This window comes from Macaca thibetana, chromosome 12, assembly GCF_024542745.1.
Source record: "Macaca thibetana thibetana isolate TM-01 chromosome 12, ASM2454274v1, whole genome shotgun sequence".
Taxonomy (NCBI): Eukaryota; Metazoa; Chordata; class Mammalia; order Primates; family Cercopithecidae; genus Macaca; species Macaca thibetana.
Window position 1 is genome coordinate 90,335,508 of NC_065589.1, and position 18,508 is coordinate 90,354,015.

The window sequence follows — 18,508 nt, forward strand, 5'->3', positions numbered from 1 at the left end:
TGTACTAGTATTTATTTCTACTTAAACTGCTCAGCTCTAAAGAAATTGTATGATCATTTTAAAGGTACTAAATCCCTGAAATTTTGCTTCATCTTACCCACACAGCTAGTTTACTTTCCTTTTTTAATATTTAAGAATATTATAAATCAGTGCATTTGAGGTCCCTAGATTTGTTTTTCACCTATGAATTTTTTACAGACTATTTTAGAGAGGCAATGGTTTGAAGACAGAATACTCTACATGCTAACTTCTGAAGGTTGGTAATGTAATTTATACTATTTTCCTTCAGTGCAGGAGATTTTTTAAGTAAATAAGTAAATTTTAGCACCTATTCTTTGGTATTATCTGTGTTATTCTTTTAATGTGTACACTTGAAGAGATTCTATTTCAAGTTGGGATTTAGAAGAACAAAAAGTTTTTTTTCTTAACTATCCTAGTGAGTTTTGAAAGTGGACTTGACCAGAATGTGTCTTTCCCATTTTGCCCCCGTTTGAATTAAATATAATGTCTACTTTTTAAAGGCTGAAGGGGTGGGCGAGGGGATTGTTTCTCATTTTGTCTCCCAAGTCATTTTTCTGCTAAGAAATATGACCAGGCTTTGAATAGGAAGACTCATCTTGGAGAAAATGTGAAGTAATCAAATTGCTTGCTTGAGATTAATCTCCTATTTGTATATTAGAGCCAAAACACATAACAACTTTGGCAACAGGGAATTGTCTAGACTCAATTTTCAGAGGTCCCGTTGTAGTGAGTTAATACTGCTAATCATGTCAATCACTTGACATGGAAGTCAGTGGCAAATCTTTAAAGTATGCATTTGATATTGGCAAATATATACTAGTGATGTTTCACAAAAGAATTTTAGAATATGTAAAAAACATTGTTTTAATTACATCCATGAATGATTTCTAAAGTACAGCTTTAAAGTTTTGATTTTTCTATTTAAATAAAAAGCTATTGATGTGTTTTAGCATGTCCTCAAAATAGATTCCTGTATTTCTTACAGAGATAATCTTACTATAACCGCAAATCCCTACAACACAATATAAAGTTTCCCTGTAGTTCACCCATGAAAATTATTTGACTTAAAAACAACCATAGTAGTAAACAAATTGCAATTCAAAATGCAACATCCTTGCCATAAAAGATGTAATTTAAGTGACTGTGATCCTTTGTCTCCCTTTCAGGATCCCATCAAATGGGATTTAGTTGCCAGAAAGATACTTGACAGTCTGAAGGTACAGGTGATAAGATTTTGTTCTCTGTGAATATTTTTAAACTAATAGGTTAAGTTTTTAAATCTTCAGTTTGGTAAAAACTGAAACGTCTTGGAATATTGGTTCTATTAGAGTTAAATATGTTAAAACAGGAAAGTGTGTTTATTTTCAGATAAGGGGAATTTATACTTTTCATTAAAGCCTCAGATTCTTAGGAAAATGTTGAGGGTTTATCTTCCCTCAGTGTCATTAATACTAATGAACTATTAGATCAAATTCACGTATACATTTAATATCATACTTACTCAATATCCGGAATTTAAATATTTTTTTCTCCCAGTTCATATTTCTTTGTGGGAAAATTGAATTTGTATGAAAAGTTAGATAATTTAGCTAATCAAGTGTGAAGTATACACTCTTCCTAACTGAATTAAAACAATGTAATGCTTTTAAATAAAAGCAGTGGTCCCACCACATTTTTTTCAACATAGTAGCTGGCATTTTATTATCATTAGCCAGAGTAGCTTCAGCATATAAATTATTGATGTTTTCCAACTTTAAAAGTGCATTTTATGCCTCCCAGTAAATTTGATAATGATTTGTCACAGCTTTGTCATCTTTTGACTTTTGCTTAACTGGGCCTCATTTCGTACAACTATAATACGAAAAAGGATTGTCCTAAAGTAAGGGAATCAGTTAATGGTAGGATGAAGAAACTGTAGAAACTCCTAAAAAATAAAAATCTGTGTGCATTTTTCTGGAAAGTTTTCAGTTTCAAACTGTGTAATTCAGTTTTCATTCAATTATGTAATTTGATTATATGCTTTAAAAAACATTTGTCTAAATGTTCCCGGTTTTCTTCTGGTCTTACAGTCAGCTGAGTCCTGGCTATGCAGCCACTCATTTTTGCATCCAGAAGGGAGTAACCCCTTTATATGAAGATTGGATTTTTTTTTTTTTTAAGCTTAGATGCTATGTAAGATAAAACTATTTGTAATCACAATAGTACCCAGGGAGGAGTGATGAATGCTTGCTTAAAAAAGGGATATTTAAGTATATTATGTAACTTAAATATAAATTATAAAACTAAAAAACTTCAGCTTTTAAAACAGTTTCTAAACAAAATGAAGCAAAGTATATTAATGCCTTCTATCTTAAATCTGAGACTTTTTATTTTCCCTTGGGTATATATTTCTCTCAGTGTTAGGTAGATTTTAATTCAACCATTCTACATTCTCTACATAAAGTTACACTCATTTTACATGAAAGCAAAATAATGTCTTTACTTTCATGGAACTGTGTTCTAACAGGCTTATAATCTCATTCTGTGCTTTTGGTAATGGCGTATACCAGTCTGATGATTCTTACCATCTTTATTCTTACATTACTCTTCCAATTGTTTCGACTTAACTGGTGGTCATGTAAGTTCCTCGGTGGCAGGGATTTGTCTGGTTCACTTACTGTTATATATCCTTGTGGAATAGGACAGTCCCTGGCACATAATAGGCACTTTGGGAATGAATGTAAAATACTAGTTGAAATATGTATTCATCTGGCATCCATGGTACCCATCATCTGTAATAAGGGCTTATAAAAGCATCATTGCAATAAACCATACTAACCCACCACTAAAGTCACGGTCATAATTGAAGTGCACCTAAAATAAGGTCCTGTGACTGTACCTTAGCTTTTACTTCAGACATGTCCAAAACTTGTGAGAACATACAATTTAAAGTTGAAAATAATCATTTTGGGCTATTTTTGAATAGGGCTGAAATATGGTGACATGTCAGGCGCTCAGTTTTTTGGAGCTGTCTTTAAGGTGAGGTGGAAAGTGAGAGATGATTTTGCTCTAATTACCCGTACATTCTCCCTAACCCTCCATTTTAAGAAACTTAGGTATAATAGCTTCTCTGCTTTTTAAACTTGCCATATAAAGACTATCAAAACTGTTCTGTGATTCTCAGTAGGATCTAGTTCAAGGCCATCTCAGTGCTAGTGATTGGTAATTGTTAATTTGATGGTAATTACCCTACTTGTAAAGTTGACATTCATACTGGCTAATCCTCCCTGCCCCTAGTCATGGCCAATGAAAACATTGAGTGGCTGGCGAATTAGATCAGATTCAAACTAAGCCATTCCTTGATGCTATTCTTCACTACTGTTCCTTAGGGTATCTAAATGTGTTATTTATAAATATTTTGGGGGGCTCCTGCCTGCAAACTTCGGTAGGTGTTGGTCTTCCCCACCTCTACAACTGAGCCAAGGACTTGTTCTGAAAGGTGAGTAATAAGGGAACAAGGTTTCTATTTTCTGTGTTTGTAATTACCAGATTTTCACCTCTGTTTATATATTATTCTGATGTAAAAGAACCTCATAGTTATATAAAATTAGACCTTTTGTAAATAAATATAATTTATTAGAAAAAGTGGCATCTTTTACTAAATTGGATTTGTGTCAGTTTTTTCCTTTAAGCACCACTCAGGCAGCAAGCTCTATGCTGTGAGAGTTGCTAGAGGCCCATGTTATATTTTCTCAGTGTAATTCCTCTTTTTCTTGATAAAAAGACTTAAAAAAACAAAAACCCATCACTTCTTTCACGTACATGTTTGTTTCTTGGGCATAGATGGGCTATTAGTTTAAAAAGAAATGGAAAACATCCTTTTGACGAAATCTGATAAATTCATCTTTGGAGACATTTCTGATAAAAATTAGGAAATACATTAGGACTAAGAGGAGTTTTATCAAACATTAAAATAGGTATGTGTGGCTGGGCGCAACAGCTTGTGCCTGTAATCCCAACACTTGGGGAGGACGAGGCAGGCAGATCACTTGAGCTCAGAAGTTTGAAACCAGGCTGGGCAACATGGCAAAACCCTGTTTCTACAAAAATTAGCCAGGTGTGGTTGTGCGTGTCTATAGTCCCAGCTACTCGGGAGGCTGAAGTGCGAGGATGGCTTGAGCCCGAGAGGCAGAGGTTACCCTGAGCCAGGATTGCACCACTGCATTCCATCCTGGGTGATAGAGCCAGACCTTGTCTAACAAACAACAAAATGTGGATTATGGAGCTAGTATAAGTGTATCTGTTTTCCAGTGTAAGATCACCTCATTCTACAGAGATGATTCCAGTATGTTGAACCAAAGCAGAGTCAGTGATGGATATCAAGCCCCATTCTATTGAGAGCAGAGTTGAGTCAGGATGGTCACTGGGCATTGCAGTGAATTTTAGTGTTACATGATAGGGAGTGGGGAACGTGAGTATTTAATTCAAAGTCATTGGTAAATACCTTTTAAAAGATGAATGTTACTTTCTCTGCCTCATTTGAACTTACTGCTATAGTTGAGTTTGAAAACATTCTGAATTTGTGGAATATTAAAAGATTTTTCTTTTACCATTAGGCACCAGTCTGATAGTAAAACAAATGAGATCCTTACTGATTGCAGAACTTAATTTTTTGTCTTTCATAAAATAAAGCTTTTAACACATTTCATAACTGGTTTAGTGGAAGGTGCACTGAATTGGGAACAAAAGACCTAAGGCTTTATTATAGGCAATTATTAGATTGCACCCTGGGCAAGTCAGTTTCCCAACATGCACAACAGTGTTAAATATCTCACAGGCTTCTTGTGAGGAATAAAGATTATTGCCTTTAATCTGTAAGCAAGCAGCTATGTGTGACAAATGCAAAGTACGCTGTGGTGGTTGTGACACTAATTATATAAATTATAATACTTCCTTAAATGACTATAATTTATATGTCTATAAATTTAAGCCACTTGAAAGGTATTCTAAAATTTAAAATTTTCCTTGTTTCCATAAAAAGAACATGAAATGTTATGCATAAACTTTTGATGACTGGGAGTTTTCTTACAACTGTCAGTCCATTTGTGCAATGGGGGCCAAACTGCTTGTGCACCTTGCCAACTGGTATGGTTGTTGGGTGCAGTGTTAACTATGCAGTTCATATATAGCCTATTATCTTTATTTGTACAACATCCTAATTGAAACATTTGGTAGGACTGCTGGGGGGTCCAAGCATTTCACCAAACAAAGGTGCTGTTTCCCCAGAAGCTGTATGTTTATAAATAATACAATTTTGGAGATGTAGTTTCATTTCCAAGATCCATTTTCTATGTTTTATATAGCAAGTGGTCACGATTTCACATAGGGAGGAATCCTACCTGAAGTTTACCAAGTGTATTTGGATTCTGAGTTCAAATAGCAAGATAGATACATGTGTTTCTAGAAGGTAAGTCTACATAATATTGCTAAAACCCCTTAAATTGTACCATTGAAAGATTTTGACATATTACAGAATAGTAGTGTAAATAGTTTATTTGCTCATATGCCATGAAAAGACCAGAAAAGTAACATGAATTGCTTTTATAAAACATTCTAATATTGCTAAGAAGCAGGCCCATTAATAGACAAACAGAAAAGAACATGCCAACGTTGTCTATTTGTAGATGAATAAATAGGCAGTTATTTTAACATATATGTCAGCATTGAACTTTGGAAAACAGCTGCTTTGTAGTGGAAGTCCAACTTGGTCAAATTGCTATTTTTAATCAAAGTGAATGTTCAGTCCACAGAAAGACAAAATCTTGGCATGTTCTTTTTAAAGTACACATTTATGGGAATGTGCCTGCAGGTGGCAGTTTAATCTTTCTGTAAATAGGTACACTAAAGTGAAATGTGGTAACTTGTTCCCTAAACTGTCCTTGTAGTTAAATATATATATTAAAAAAAACTATAAGTTAAAATAACATTCAGATTGTATAGCATAGGCTGATGCATTTTAAAACAATATTTACAATATTACCCAGAGGCTTAGGTGGGAATTAAAGAGAAGTGTAAAAACCATAAAAAACTGCACCAATTTTATAGCAAAATATCTGTACATTTAAAAAGATCATATAACTACACATCCAAGGAAAAGGGACCTTCACCAAGGGGTTCACATAAGCACAACATAAAATAGGAACTTCAGCGGTTAAATACTATACAATAAACTTTACAATTAATATATTGATGTACCAAGAAGATAAGCCAGAAGCAGAATGTATATTATGAAAAGTACAAATTTAGCTTCAGTCCAGTTTTTGACTTTGGAATGGATCAAGTGCCCTGCCAGAGAGGAAGGAAAAATAACAGTGGCTTAGTGAGCCATTTAGTCCCATTACATATTATTTAAGCTTAATACCATGTTAGTCCTTTTTAGCAACTTAAACTGCAATTCCCCATAAGTAGTCTGGGAAATGCATGAACAAGTTAGCCTTGATAGACGATGCCAAGTGTATCTTCTCCAATTTACAGAAAATAAGAAAAAATTGCGATTGTCAGAGGAGAATAAGGCCAGGTTCCTACTACTACTCTGCTAGCAGATGTAACCTTGAATGCTTATTAATAGAGCTAGTAAACTTCTTCCTTGCAAGGCACCAATTTCTGTTCTCAGAATTAATAATGGTCCTCAGAAATGCTAATACTGATTACTGAGATGTTAATTTTAGTGCTAATAAATACACTTGCATTATTTAAAAGCTGCCTCTAGCTGAAGAACACAGTACTACAAATAAGTCTTATACATTATATCCCCACATTCATACCGGTGAATGCTTCTCACAGAGCATCGTTCTCTAGCACAGAAGTAGTAGAATGTGAAACTGGAAACAAAGGGTTAAGTGACCTTTGTGCCACTGCAATTGCATCCTGTTTGCACTTTGCCAGGGCCTGGTTATAGACACAAGGAGTCTCATCATGTGACTTTTTCCTTCTTCCAAGTTGCAAGTAAAATACAAAGTTGATGGATATGGCTAAAACAAAATTCCTTCAAAGACATCTCAGCAAAGGACCCACAGCAGATGCATTCATGTTATTTACAACATCAGGAAACCAGGTGGGCCATCATGGGACAATCACAATGGCAGGTAATGAGTTTAATAAGAAATTTACATTTTGGTTAAAAAAACAAACATACTGGTGTAAAAAGATACCTAATCAAATCAAATCCTATTGCTTTGATTAATCTGAACAGGTACTTCCATTTTTAGGCACTTGTTAACAAGGGTTGAAAGGAGAGCTCATTTTAAAATTATTTTGTGTTTGCTAAATCTGAGCCCTTAAGAATATTTTTTGTGTGTTCAAGGCTGCAGTTAAATGGTAGCACTTTCTTAAAGTTCACGTGGGCAGTTTCATTCACGCACACCCTGTATTCATGCAGGCCGTCTCCGGTTCACATTGTTATTTCGGCACCATTAACAGAACGCAAGTTCTGATCATCAAAGCGCCGCCTGACGCTTCTCCTCACCGCATCGGCTCGTCTGTATGGTTGGTTTCTAAGATCTGTAAAGAGGAGAGTGCCAGTGAGAGAATAGCAACCTTTAATAGCATGTGTCTAAGCAAGACAAAGGCCAGCTGGCAGCCAATCAAAGCAGCTTGTGTAGAAAAGTCAGCTAATGGGCCCTTCAAACTCACCGAGCATTGAATCAAAGACAAACATTTGCCTTCAATATTTATAATCAAACAAAATAGGGTGTAATACTGGTAGGATTCTAGGACTTTGAGAGAAAAATACAGATTATTTCTGTCACTGGCCAGAGTCTAGCTGAAGTCTTATTTTGAAATGTTTCTTAAATTAGAAGCAGCTGTAGCTTAATTTTTTTGTTTCTGGAAGCCTGAATGAATAAACAGTAATTGCAGTAAATTTTACACTGCAAAATTAATAAACCAGACTGTCCTGTCCCATCTTATCCTTGCAGTTGTAACAAGAACCTAAAGGCTTTCACTTTGCAGATAAGGGACTCAATTTTCATTCCATTAAGCTAGCTAAGTTTATTATTTTGTAAATTTTAAACAAAATAATGTTCAATTAACCATTAAATCTAAACCAACATAATAATCTATTCCCTGACATCCTTTTCGGCCACCTATTTTTTTTTTTTTTTTTTTTTAAAGAAATGGGGTCTTGTTACATGGTCTAGGCCAGACTTGAACTAGTCTCAAGTGATTCTCCCACCTCAGCCTCCTGAGAAGCAGGGACTACAGAGCTCTACCACCCAATATTTTTTATGTTATGTCAGCAAGGAGAAGTCTGGGCCCTCCTGCATAAGAAAATCCTTGTTAAATGAATGAATCAATCACTGCATACCAGTCCAAATAGGCATTGCTCTGTCGGCATGAAGGGATGAGCAGAGGAATTTTATGCAAGGACTCAGTATGAAGGCAAGCTTTCTTGAGTAAGTCAGGTAACCTAGCCGGCAGGCTAGGCTATGCAGCCTCCCTTTGATGAAGTCAGGGCATAGTGCAAAAAGTAAAGCAGGCTTTATACTTTTCCTCTTGTTTTGTTTAATTAGTATTTACTTCCCTTTCATTAACTTAGTATTGTTGACTTCTGCTAGAATACATGGTATCTTTAGAAAGGGAAATACAAACAAATAACAGAATTAAACCAAATTGAATCTTTCGTATCCCTTTATCTACTCAACAAGTTGAAAGTGGAGCTGATGGACCACATTTGACCCACAGAATGTTTGCTCCACTGTGCCCCCCCTCACATTTTAAAATACAGTTTCCTGATGTTTAAATTGGTGATTAACATAAAGACCTGGGTTTCTGTATTTTGAAAAATTGGAAGATCTGGCAAAACCGGGCCCCAATTCCTACACAGCAAAAAGAAGCTGGAGCTAAGATCTGTGCTCTAGGTTCAGCACAGTTCCTACCAGGCCTGTTACCTTCCTGGCTCCCTGACTCATGGGAATTTGTGTGACCCTGCCCTACTCTTTCCTGGGGGGTTGTGCGGGGAGGACAGTCTTTGTCACCCAGGCTGGAGTATAGTGGTGGATATCTACTCACTGCAGCATCCACTTCCTGAGCTCAAGCGATCTGCCCACCTCAGCCTCCCGCGTAGCTGGGCTACAGGCATTTGCCAGCATGCCTGGCTAACTTTTGTATTTTTTTTTGTAGAGACGGGGGTTTCACTTCATTGCCTAGGGTGATCTTGAACTCAAGCGATTTGCCTGCCTTGGCCTCCCAAAGTGCTGGGATTACAGATTACAGGTGTGAGCCACCGTGCCCAGCCTCTACTCTTAAATTTAAGGAAAAAATAGTTTTACATACCCCAGTCCTCTCAAGCCTCTGCTTCCTATCCCACACTGGCAATGGAAGGCCAGAATTACACTTTTGCCTCATATGCAGCTCTGTGGTTCTTCAACCGAGCAATTGTTCTAAAGATCTTAATCCTTCAAAGGCTTTAGTTCATATTCCCTGGCCAGGACCTGCTTTCAGTCGCTTCAGATCAAAATGGGTTTAACTGAGTAACTCAAAGGCCAAGACGGGGGTAAAGGAAGGACAGCCCAGCACTCAAAGCAAATACAATAATCAGCAAATACCCTTGCCCAAGCCATCACACTTGAGAAGTTAAAAGCAGGCTGAGAAAGAGTCCAATAGAGAGGCTCAATCCCTGCATCATTGGAATGTGAGGTACAAAAACTCCCTGGTCAGATTCTCACCAGTATTACCCTCAGCCATAGATTGAAACCATTGATCTGCATACAGAGAGAGGAGGAAGCTAAGTAAAAAGTGATGCTTGCCAGCTCTGTGTATCCTCCACCACCGGTGTGCTAGAAGAAATCCTTACCCTCGAGTGAACATTTGGAAATTTAGTGATATTATTCTTCTTTAAGGCTAAACAGAAAAAAAAACAAAAACACAAAATGATGGTTAAGAAAAAATGGGATGAAAATGGAAAGCAACTCAACTTAGTGCTCAACATTCCCAGGCATGTTAGCCAACAGAGGAAGAGAATGGAAGGCCATTACTACAAGAAGTGTTAGATCAAATAAGGGAAGGACGAGTGCATCTTCCCACCCAGCTCTCTGACCACCCGGTTCCAAGCTGCTTTGAAGATTGGCTCCAGAAAGATATAGTCCAGCAGCAAAACGGATACAAACATCAGCCAAGCAGATGACAAGTTTTCTAGCCTGTTAATAAGCACTGGTGGGTAAGTACACTGCAGAGCAGGCAATGACACTCTATGTCCTTTGCTATCAGAGATAGAAGAACATACATAAGTGCAATTCATAGAATAGTTATGCCACAAAATAAACACCCAATTCCATGTCAATCTCAGCACAGGAGTCAATGGCTATGTCCAATTAAGAGTATGTGCTTCCCTTGTCTCTTTTCTAATCAACTAGACACTGAAGAGAAGTTCGTTTCTTACTAGGCATCAAGAACTAAGCCCAGGAAGTTACTCTGAAAAGTTTGATCATTTCCCCCCCCCCACCCAACTTAAAAACAGTGGCATTTTCCAATGATATTTGCTGTTAATATTTCTGGTGCCACCATCCTGACTAAAGCAGCAGGTCAAGATATGATCTGATCACAGAAGGTATAGCCTGGGTTTGACATGGAACAGTGAAGATGTGTGAATGAGATAAGACAGTGGGAGCGCCGAAGCCTTTGTATTCATGTCCTGCCTCACAGCTTTGCTCCAACATGGAATTACTGATAGTTGAACATGGGCATGACATTCAGAAGGAATAGAGGTGGCCTACTAAGGTAGGGTGTCATAAAGCTATGAATTGCCTATATCTACATATACAAGCTAGGTCAAAAGGGCTCCCTGTGTTAAGCTCGTATTACGAGTTCCATCACACTGTGGACGTATAAGAGAGTTAAAAGAAAGGCCCAATCTGCAGCTGTGCATAGTTTACAGTTCCTTCTGCAAGTCATTTTGTACTTTAGAGCACTTTGCATTCCTGAGCACTTTCATATGGCAGGTGATTATGCTATCAAATCATATTAATGGGGTACGGGATAAAAGGGCTAGGTTAATATCTGTAAACCTACTAGAACAGTACGTTTTGTGGGTTTCTGTTTTGTTTTAGACAGGGTCTCACTCTGTTGCCGAGGCTGGAGTACAGTGGCGGGATCTCCACTCACTACAACCTCCACCTCCTGGGCTCAAGCAGTGCTCCCACCTCAGCCTCCCAGGTAGCTGGGATTACAAGTGTGCACCACCACGCCCAGCTAATTTTTGTGTTTTTTGTAAAGATGGGGTTTTACTTTGTTATCCAGGCTGGTCTCAAACTCCTGGGCTCAAGTGATCCTTTTGCCTCAGCCTCTCAAAGTACTGGGATTACAGGTGTGTGCCACTGCATCCAACCTGAACACAGTAAGTTCTTAATACATGTTAGGAATAGCAGTTATTGTTATTAATGGCTACTATATTGTGTTGAAAGACATTAGCTCAAAAATCTTAGAAGCAATCTACTTGGTACCAATCCTGATTCTCAAAGAAGTGCTCTTAGTATTTTTGCTCTATTTTTCTGAAGATTTCTGTGAACAATTCTATGAATTCAACTGTCAAACACACCCAGACTGTTACAGCAATGTGAATACATACATGTATTGAAAGTGGCAGTGAGTGAGCAATAATGATTGAAATGCAAAACCATGCAGCATGAGAACACACAATATAACATGATGGAGATGGCAATTCCATGCTAGCATGTTGGTGGGCCCTGACAGACACACAGAGGGGGACATAAGAGATCAAAAAACCTGTAGCAACCTTTTAAGAGCATCAGGTGAGAAAGAGTGATAGTTTAGTAATGGTATTCCTCAGTGAGAGCAGGTTCGCAGAAAAACCGAGAGCCACGCTTGGCGGTGCGAGCAGTAAAGGGCACAGTCTTCAGCACTGCATTGAAAATGACAGCCAGACAACACAAACAGAAGAGAATAAAAAGCCAAGATCTATTGCATTAGTACATGGTTAGTGCACTGTTAATCGTACCTGGGGATGGGGGATGGGGTTTGGGGGAGATGGGCAGGAAACGGGGAAGGCAATGTATACTCAAGTTAGTTCATAAAGGTACAAAGGAGTTTATCTGGGGCTTTGGGGTGAGTCAGAAAATGAAAAATGCTCCAAGGAGGATAAAAACCGCCCTATAAACAGATATTCATTCCCCTCTTCTAGTAGATTAATGACTTAGATCAAGCAAATAGAAAACGTACATTACATTCATTTTATAAAGCCATATGTAATTGGGATGGAGGACATTCTAATGAAAAAGGAACTCCAAGTTCTTTGTTTTTTTTGTTTTGCTTTGTTTTTTTAAGACAGGGTCTCGCTCTGTGGCCCAGGCTGGAGTGAAGTGGCGCGACCTCGGCTCACTGCAACCTCCACCTCCCGGGTTCAAGCAGTTCTCCTGTCTCGGTCTCCCAAGTAGCTGGGATTACAGGCACCAGACACCATGCCTGGCTAAGATTTTTGAATTTTTAGTAGTGATGGGGTTTCATCATGTGGCCAGGCTGGTTTTGAAGTCCTGACCTCAAGTGATCCACCTGCCTCACCCTCCCAAAGTACTTAGGATTACAGGCATGGGCCACTGCACCCAGCCAGGAACTCCAAGTTCTTAATGAGCAAGGCTGGATGCTTCCTTGACTACAAGTTCATTTTATAGCACTGAGACCAAAAAGTGCTTACCTAGGAAGGAAGTCTATTCCTGATCTTGCTTAGAGTGGAGTTTCTCGCTCAGCATGGAGGAGGCAAGGAGAGGTGCTACAATGAAGGTTTTATCTGGGGGGCATCTACAAGCCCCTGCATTAGGTACACTGAAATACCAACAGGCACACGTGCAGAGTGTGTGTGCCATGTGTAGCGAATGGCATTTTCATCAGCCACTTACTATCCACTTAAGACCTACACTGCTTTAATCTGGCAGGGAATTCATTATTGACTTCCTTTTTAATCTGTCTAATCAACCTAATCACTGAACCTATGTATTTAATTTCCCTGGGTTTGAGCTGTTGAGAAAAAAATTCGTGGTTTTCACCATTTAAGATCCCAATGTACAATGTTCACTAAACTATAACAAGAAATGAGACAGGCCGGGCGCGGTGGCTCACACCTGTAATCCTAGCACTTTTGGTGGCCAAGGTGGGCAGATCACGAGGTCAGGAGATTGAGACCTTCCTGGCTAACATGGTGAAACCCTGTCTCTACTAAGAGTACAAAAAAAATTAGCCGGGCGTGGTGGCGGGCGCCTGTAGTCCCAGCTACTTGGGAGGCTGAGGCAGGAGAATGGCGTGAACCCAGGAGGTGGAGCTTGCAGTGAGCCGAGATAGCGCCACTGCACTCCAGCCTGGGCGACAGGGCGAGACTCCGTCTCAAAAAAAATAAATAAAAAGAAATGAGACATCAAGAGTCTAGGAATTCTATTTTTAAAAATCAGGACAGTTGGGGAAATGTGAACTTAATATCAGATATCTGATATTAAGGGATTCTTGGTTAGATGTGATAACGGTGTAAAGTATGTTTTTGCTTTTATAAGAGTCCTTTTGAAGATACATATTGAAATATTTCCAAAGGAAATTCTATGTCTTGGTTGTCAAGGGTTGGATATGGGGGTAGGTAGAGTGTACGTGTAACAAGACTGGCCATGAGTTCATAATTTTTGAAGTGGATGAGGGATATATGGGACCTCATCATACTATTTTCAGTACTTCTACATATTATTGGACTGTCCCATTATAAAAAGCTATAAGCATCTGGAAGCTTACAAGCAACATTCATGTGCAACAGACATGAAAGAAAAGTCACTTGTGGCCTCTGCTACTAGTGCCCAAGTTATTATTCTGATCTGTAAAAGGAAGTACAGAAATCTGGGAGAATTGGTTTGAGGAGATAGCATTAAGCTAATTTAATCAGACAAGAACCAGGCTGGGTTAACACACAATTCTTGGCTGATAAAACTAGTTCCCAACCCTGGGCTGGAAGCCTGTTGGCTCATCCAAATTAAAGTACCTACTGACTTCAGTTACTTTGAATGAGTAAAGAGGCTTTTAAAGAGCATCCATGGACTATGATTAGTACATTGCTGAATGGGTCTTGTTCACAGTGTTTATTAATCAGGCAGGTGGCTAGGTGTGGCCACGAGGGAAAAAAAAATGGAGCATTATGACATATCAATAACAATGGAAATTCTTTAAATCAAGGAGCTCTGCTGAAACCTGCAGGGTTCCAATGCAGAGTATTGGGGCAGTATACATGCTGCTGTTAATAGACTTCAAACCCTCTCTGCATCACTCTGGGTGTGAATAAAGTCAACTAATGAACTTGACAACCCTGGACAAAAGAAGCTGCAAAATCTGCATGCATCCCAGTCTAGGTAAGGCCAGTGGGATCTCCACGAGCCACAGTGAAGAAGTATCTTTTACCTGTGATAATATCTTCAATGGCACCATCTTTTCCCTCATATACATGTCTGTTATCTTTAACTTGTCGTCTTCTTAATTCTGCAATTAACTCTTGCTGCTGCCTCTTTGATTTATGAGAAGGAGACTGAGAAGAAAGAAGGGCAGAGATTAGTGAGGCCAGCACCCATTAGGAGTTTGTGAAAATCCAAAATGTGCCTGAGCATTATGTTACTAATAAGCAGTTTCGGCCAAAAACACACACTTCCCACATTCTGCTCAAATGCAGAAAACTCAAGTTTCTGGGAAGGAAACAGGAACTTTCACTAACGAACACACAAAACTTCACCTGGCGGCAACAAGAGACAACTGGTAATGACTACAGACGTCAATTGTGTTACCAGGGATCACAATGAAGAAAACTGTATGCACTGCCAGCCTTTATGCTCTAAGCCCTTCCATCACTGGGTCATCTGATGTGGCTTCTCTGTATATCCAACTAAGTTCCAGATGTCTATAAGCCTGGATATGCTACACAAACATGCTCTTAGCCTCATTCCAGTGGTTATGGAACAAAGTAATGACCATATTTCCATTTGCCAAGTGTCCAGGCACCAGAAGGAAGTGATGAGGATCCTGGGCACACCTAGCTTGCTGGTCCTTCCTATGGCTTGCTCTAAAGAGCCCTCTCAGCCTCTCCTCGCGGACCTGTCTCATGAGCGTGGCATTTCTTACCTTTGGATCCTGCTGCTCCATCAGAGCTTCTTGCTCCAGGAGTTTTTCCATGAGAGCTTGTTCCTGCTTTTTCCTAAGCTCGTTTTCCTCTTCTGCTTGCTGGATAAATCAGAAGAACCAGAAAGATCATGTTAATGGGAATGATAGCAGCCAAGATTTTTAAAAGTCATTCTTCAGGCATCCTTAGTGAGTTGAGAATTAGAATAAATGGAAGGTTGAGAAGATCTACACTTCATGCCTGTATTTAGCTCTGCTTCTGGGCTACGCTGTCACATCTCTTTAAAAGCTGGGAGCTGAGATTCATCCAGAAGCCCTTTCCTGATGATCCTCTCCCTGTTTGAATTTCCTCTTAGTCTCTGTCCCACACACTGGTGGACACCTACCATCCTGGCAGCTGTGCTCAGTGATTTTGTTTTCCTTTCAGAGACAGTCTGCCTACCTAGAGCTCCTCTGATAGCAGGATCTAAGATTCTTCTGCTTTCTGCCTATTTTTTAGGGGAAAACCCTCATTTCTTTTCATGGCCTCACCAGAGTGACACTCTTGGACTCTCCCATGCCTCACTCCTTCCCAAGGGAGGCAGTGTGACTAGTCCGATGAATCTAGAAGAAAGTGAATAGGCTCACCTCAGCTCAGCCCCCTTGGGCAGTCTTTCTTCTGAAGCTGGCCTCCCTGAAGAGACCTCTAGTTGTCAAGCTGTGAACTGATGGATAGGTCACCTACCTAATTTGTAGCTGAAGTAGGTCACAGACACCACATTTTCCAGCCCAGCTGTTACCAGTAATAAAGTTTACATTTGGGTCTCCATTGCTTTTATTTTCATTTTGGTCTATATGAGAGATGATGTCCTAAAACCCCAGCCTCTGCCTACAAAGTCCCTACAAAGTTTCCTCTGCTCCACCTATATCCCTGCTGATGCCTCAGGCTTTGAGAAAAACCCCAGCCACTTCCCAACCTGTCTTAGCCAATTTTAAAATATATTTTCTCTTTTGACCTTAGACTTACATGTTTTTGTGAGAAAAAATGGCACAGCACAGGCTATCTCTGCAGCACATAAGCACAGCCAGCCAGTGGGCTTGGGCTACCAAGCACTGCAGACAGCAACAGTTGGTGGCCTGCAGCTTTCTCGTCACGTGCAAGTTCTCAGAGTCTGGCACATGGAGTTTGTGCCGTGTTTCTGTTCACCCTGACTGCCACAGACATGTTCCCTCTACCAGCAGCTTGTATCTCTACGGCTACATTAAGTCATGCTGAGGGAAGATGGACTAAAAATATTTTGACTTTAGTAAAAGGCCCGATAATGATTTTCCAGAGCCAGCAGCCCCTAGTGGTGGTAGAGAAGTGTCCTCCTATTTCCAATGGGACTTTTCTCAAAAGTGTAGAGAACCCTGCCACATCCCTCCTCCCCTCTGCAATAAACATTCCTCCTGCCTCCACCAATGTTATCAGTGCTACATGCAGACAAGCCTGAAGGATATAGATTGAGGTGTTTCCAAGGTCAGCTAAAATCTTCTAACAACCTTCTTGTAATTTCTCAAGTGGAGAAATTCTTCTGATACATGCCTCTTTGAGTCATAGGCTTTTTCAAGACCACAGCCCTGGATTATGTCCAAGAAGGCCTCCCATTTAAAGGAAGGGCCACTTACTGATCCACACCAAGAAATAGAGTGCCCATCCTTAAAAACACCATCCTTCAGTCCACACTAGAGAAATGCTGGTCTAAGAGGTCCTAAGCCCCGTGCTAGGACTAACACAAGCAGGCTCTCTTTAACCTCTGCTATATCATACACCTTCGCCACAGGCCACAGCTCACTTCTACCCATTAAACAATTCCACAAGAGGCCTGGATTTTCAAGTCCTTCACCTTGCCTGCCTAGGTGAACAGTCAATGGGGCAGCAGTGGTCTGGGAGCATCTCTCTTGCCCCAAGGGGGCTGCCAAGAGCTTTGTTTTCTGGCTGAGGCAGAGGACTGGCTAGGTGGAGAAAGGGACCATAATGTTCCTCAGCTTCCACAGAGCCAGGGACTGCTATCTCGTGAAGGCCACCCAGATCTGCTGTCCACAGGAACTGGGAGGTCTCTGCAGAGAGCTGGGACTCAGACACATCTTAAGGAGGGCACTTGCTTGAGAAATAAGGGCAAGGAGGGCCTTAACATATACCTTGTATGCTTTCACAAACCGGACGAAGACGGGAAAGAAGACAGAGGGTGGTGTTGTCTTGGGGTTTTCTCCAAAATACTTCACAACATCATCAAAGGCATCCTGTGAAGAAGCAAATTTTTCTTGAATTTCGTTCGGCATTTGAACTGGATGCTCTGAGGGGAACGCTGACGCAAAGCAGCCGCCACGAGACAGGCTCCCATGGCCTCGCGTTGCTGCACCTCCCTTACCTCCCAAGATTGCCTAACACCTCTGTAGTTTCCTCCAAATGCCTCCGCAGAGGCAATCTGAGGAATGCAATAGTGGGGCACAGGAATTCATCTGCAGGACCTCCTGCCACTTCTACACACATGCATGCACACACCCCACATACAAAACACGGAAACCTTTCTTTCAAGAGTTTCCAAAGGCCGTGGCAGAACCCCTTAAAACCAACAAGGTCAAAAGGGATCTTAGTCACTCTGATCCTAAATCCCACTCCCTTGCTTCAACACTCCCTATGACAGCCTCACACAGGGGACACTCAGTCTCTGCCTGAACTCTTCTATAAGACTGCCACAAACCGGAGGCCCTTCCACTGAATCTGCTTTCTGAGTCCCCATCCCCCAACTTTGCCTCTACCTCCTCTGATGATGTACTGTTCATTCTGTTTTGCAGGCCTGCCTATCAGCAACCCCCAGCATAGTGTAAGATTTCTGAGGACAAGATCTACAGAAACCCAATACACAGGGAACACTGCTTTGCCGAGCACAGGCCTGATGCGTGTGGGTTGAACAATGGAGTGGGTGTTGAAGTGAAAGGGGAGATGGGGGGACAGGGTAGAGAGCCCCAAATTAGAAAAGGACAATGAGGATGGGGCCCTTCCAAGAATAACCCTGGGAATGGTCCCCCTGTAATAATCAATAGCTACACAAGAAATCTACCCTCCACAAACCGAGGGAAATGGAACATTTCTCCCTAAATCCAGGGCCTGCACCACAGGCAGCTTTAATGGATGCAGCCTCTTCACAGGTTTCGGGGGCACCGATACTTGCCTGTGCAATCTTGGCATCATCCTGCAGCTTCTTCAGCTTCCCCTCATTGTTGAGGATGAACTCCTTCAGCAGTGTGTTGTGGTCATGCATGGTGTACTCTCTCTTGGTCAAGTCCATTCCCCTCTGGAGCTCCTTGACATCCAGCAAAACATTCTCAAGGGAGACTG

General features: G+C 40.4%; 1 protein-coding gene across 10 annotated transcripts in view; it reads right to left on the reverse strand.

Annotated features, from left to right (window-relative positions):
- Positions 1-5,535: 5,535 nt before the first annotated feature.
- The window catches only part of FMNL2 (formin like 2), a 315,785-nt gene continuing 302,812 nt past the window's right edge, over positions 5,536-18,508 (reverse strand). For 2 of the 10 annotated variants that reach the window (XM_050752046.1, XM_050752043.1), the window contains 6 exons: positions 18,342-18,505; positions 17,308-17,409; positions 15,151-15,249; positions 14,440-14,563; positions 9,854-9,900; positions 5,536-7,560 (listed from right to left, as the gene is read on the reverse strand). In XM_050752046.1, the coding sequence (XP_050608003.1) occupies positions 7,522-7,560; positions 9,854-9,900; positions 14,440-14,563; positions 15,151-15,249; positions 17,308-17,409; positions 18,342-18,505 (575 nt within the window). In that variant the 3' untranslated portion in view covers positions 5,536-7,521. Of the gene's footprint in view, positions 7,561-9,806; positions 9,901-11,791; positions 11,918-14,439; positions 14,564-15,150; positions 15,250-17,307; positions 17,410-18,341; positions 18,506-18,508 lie in introns of those variants that run through there. The other 8 variants (XM_050752044.1, XM_050752039.1, XM_050752045.1 and 5 more) reach the window with 5 other exon arrangements.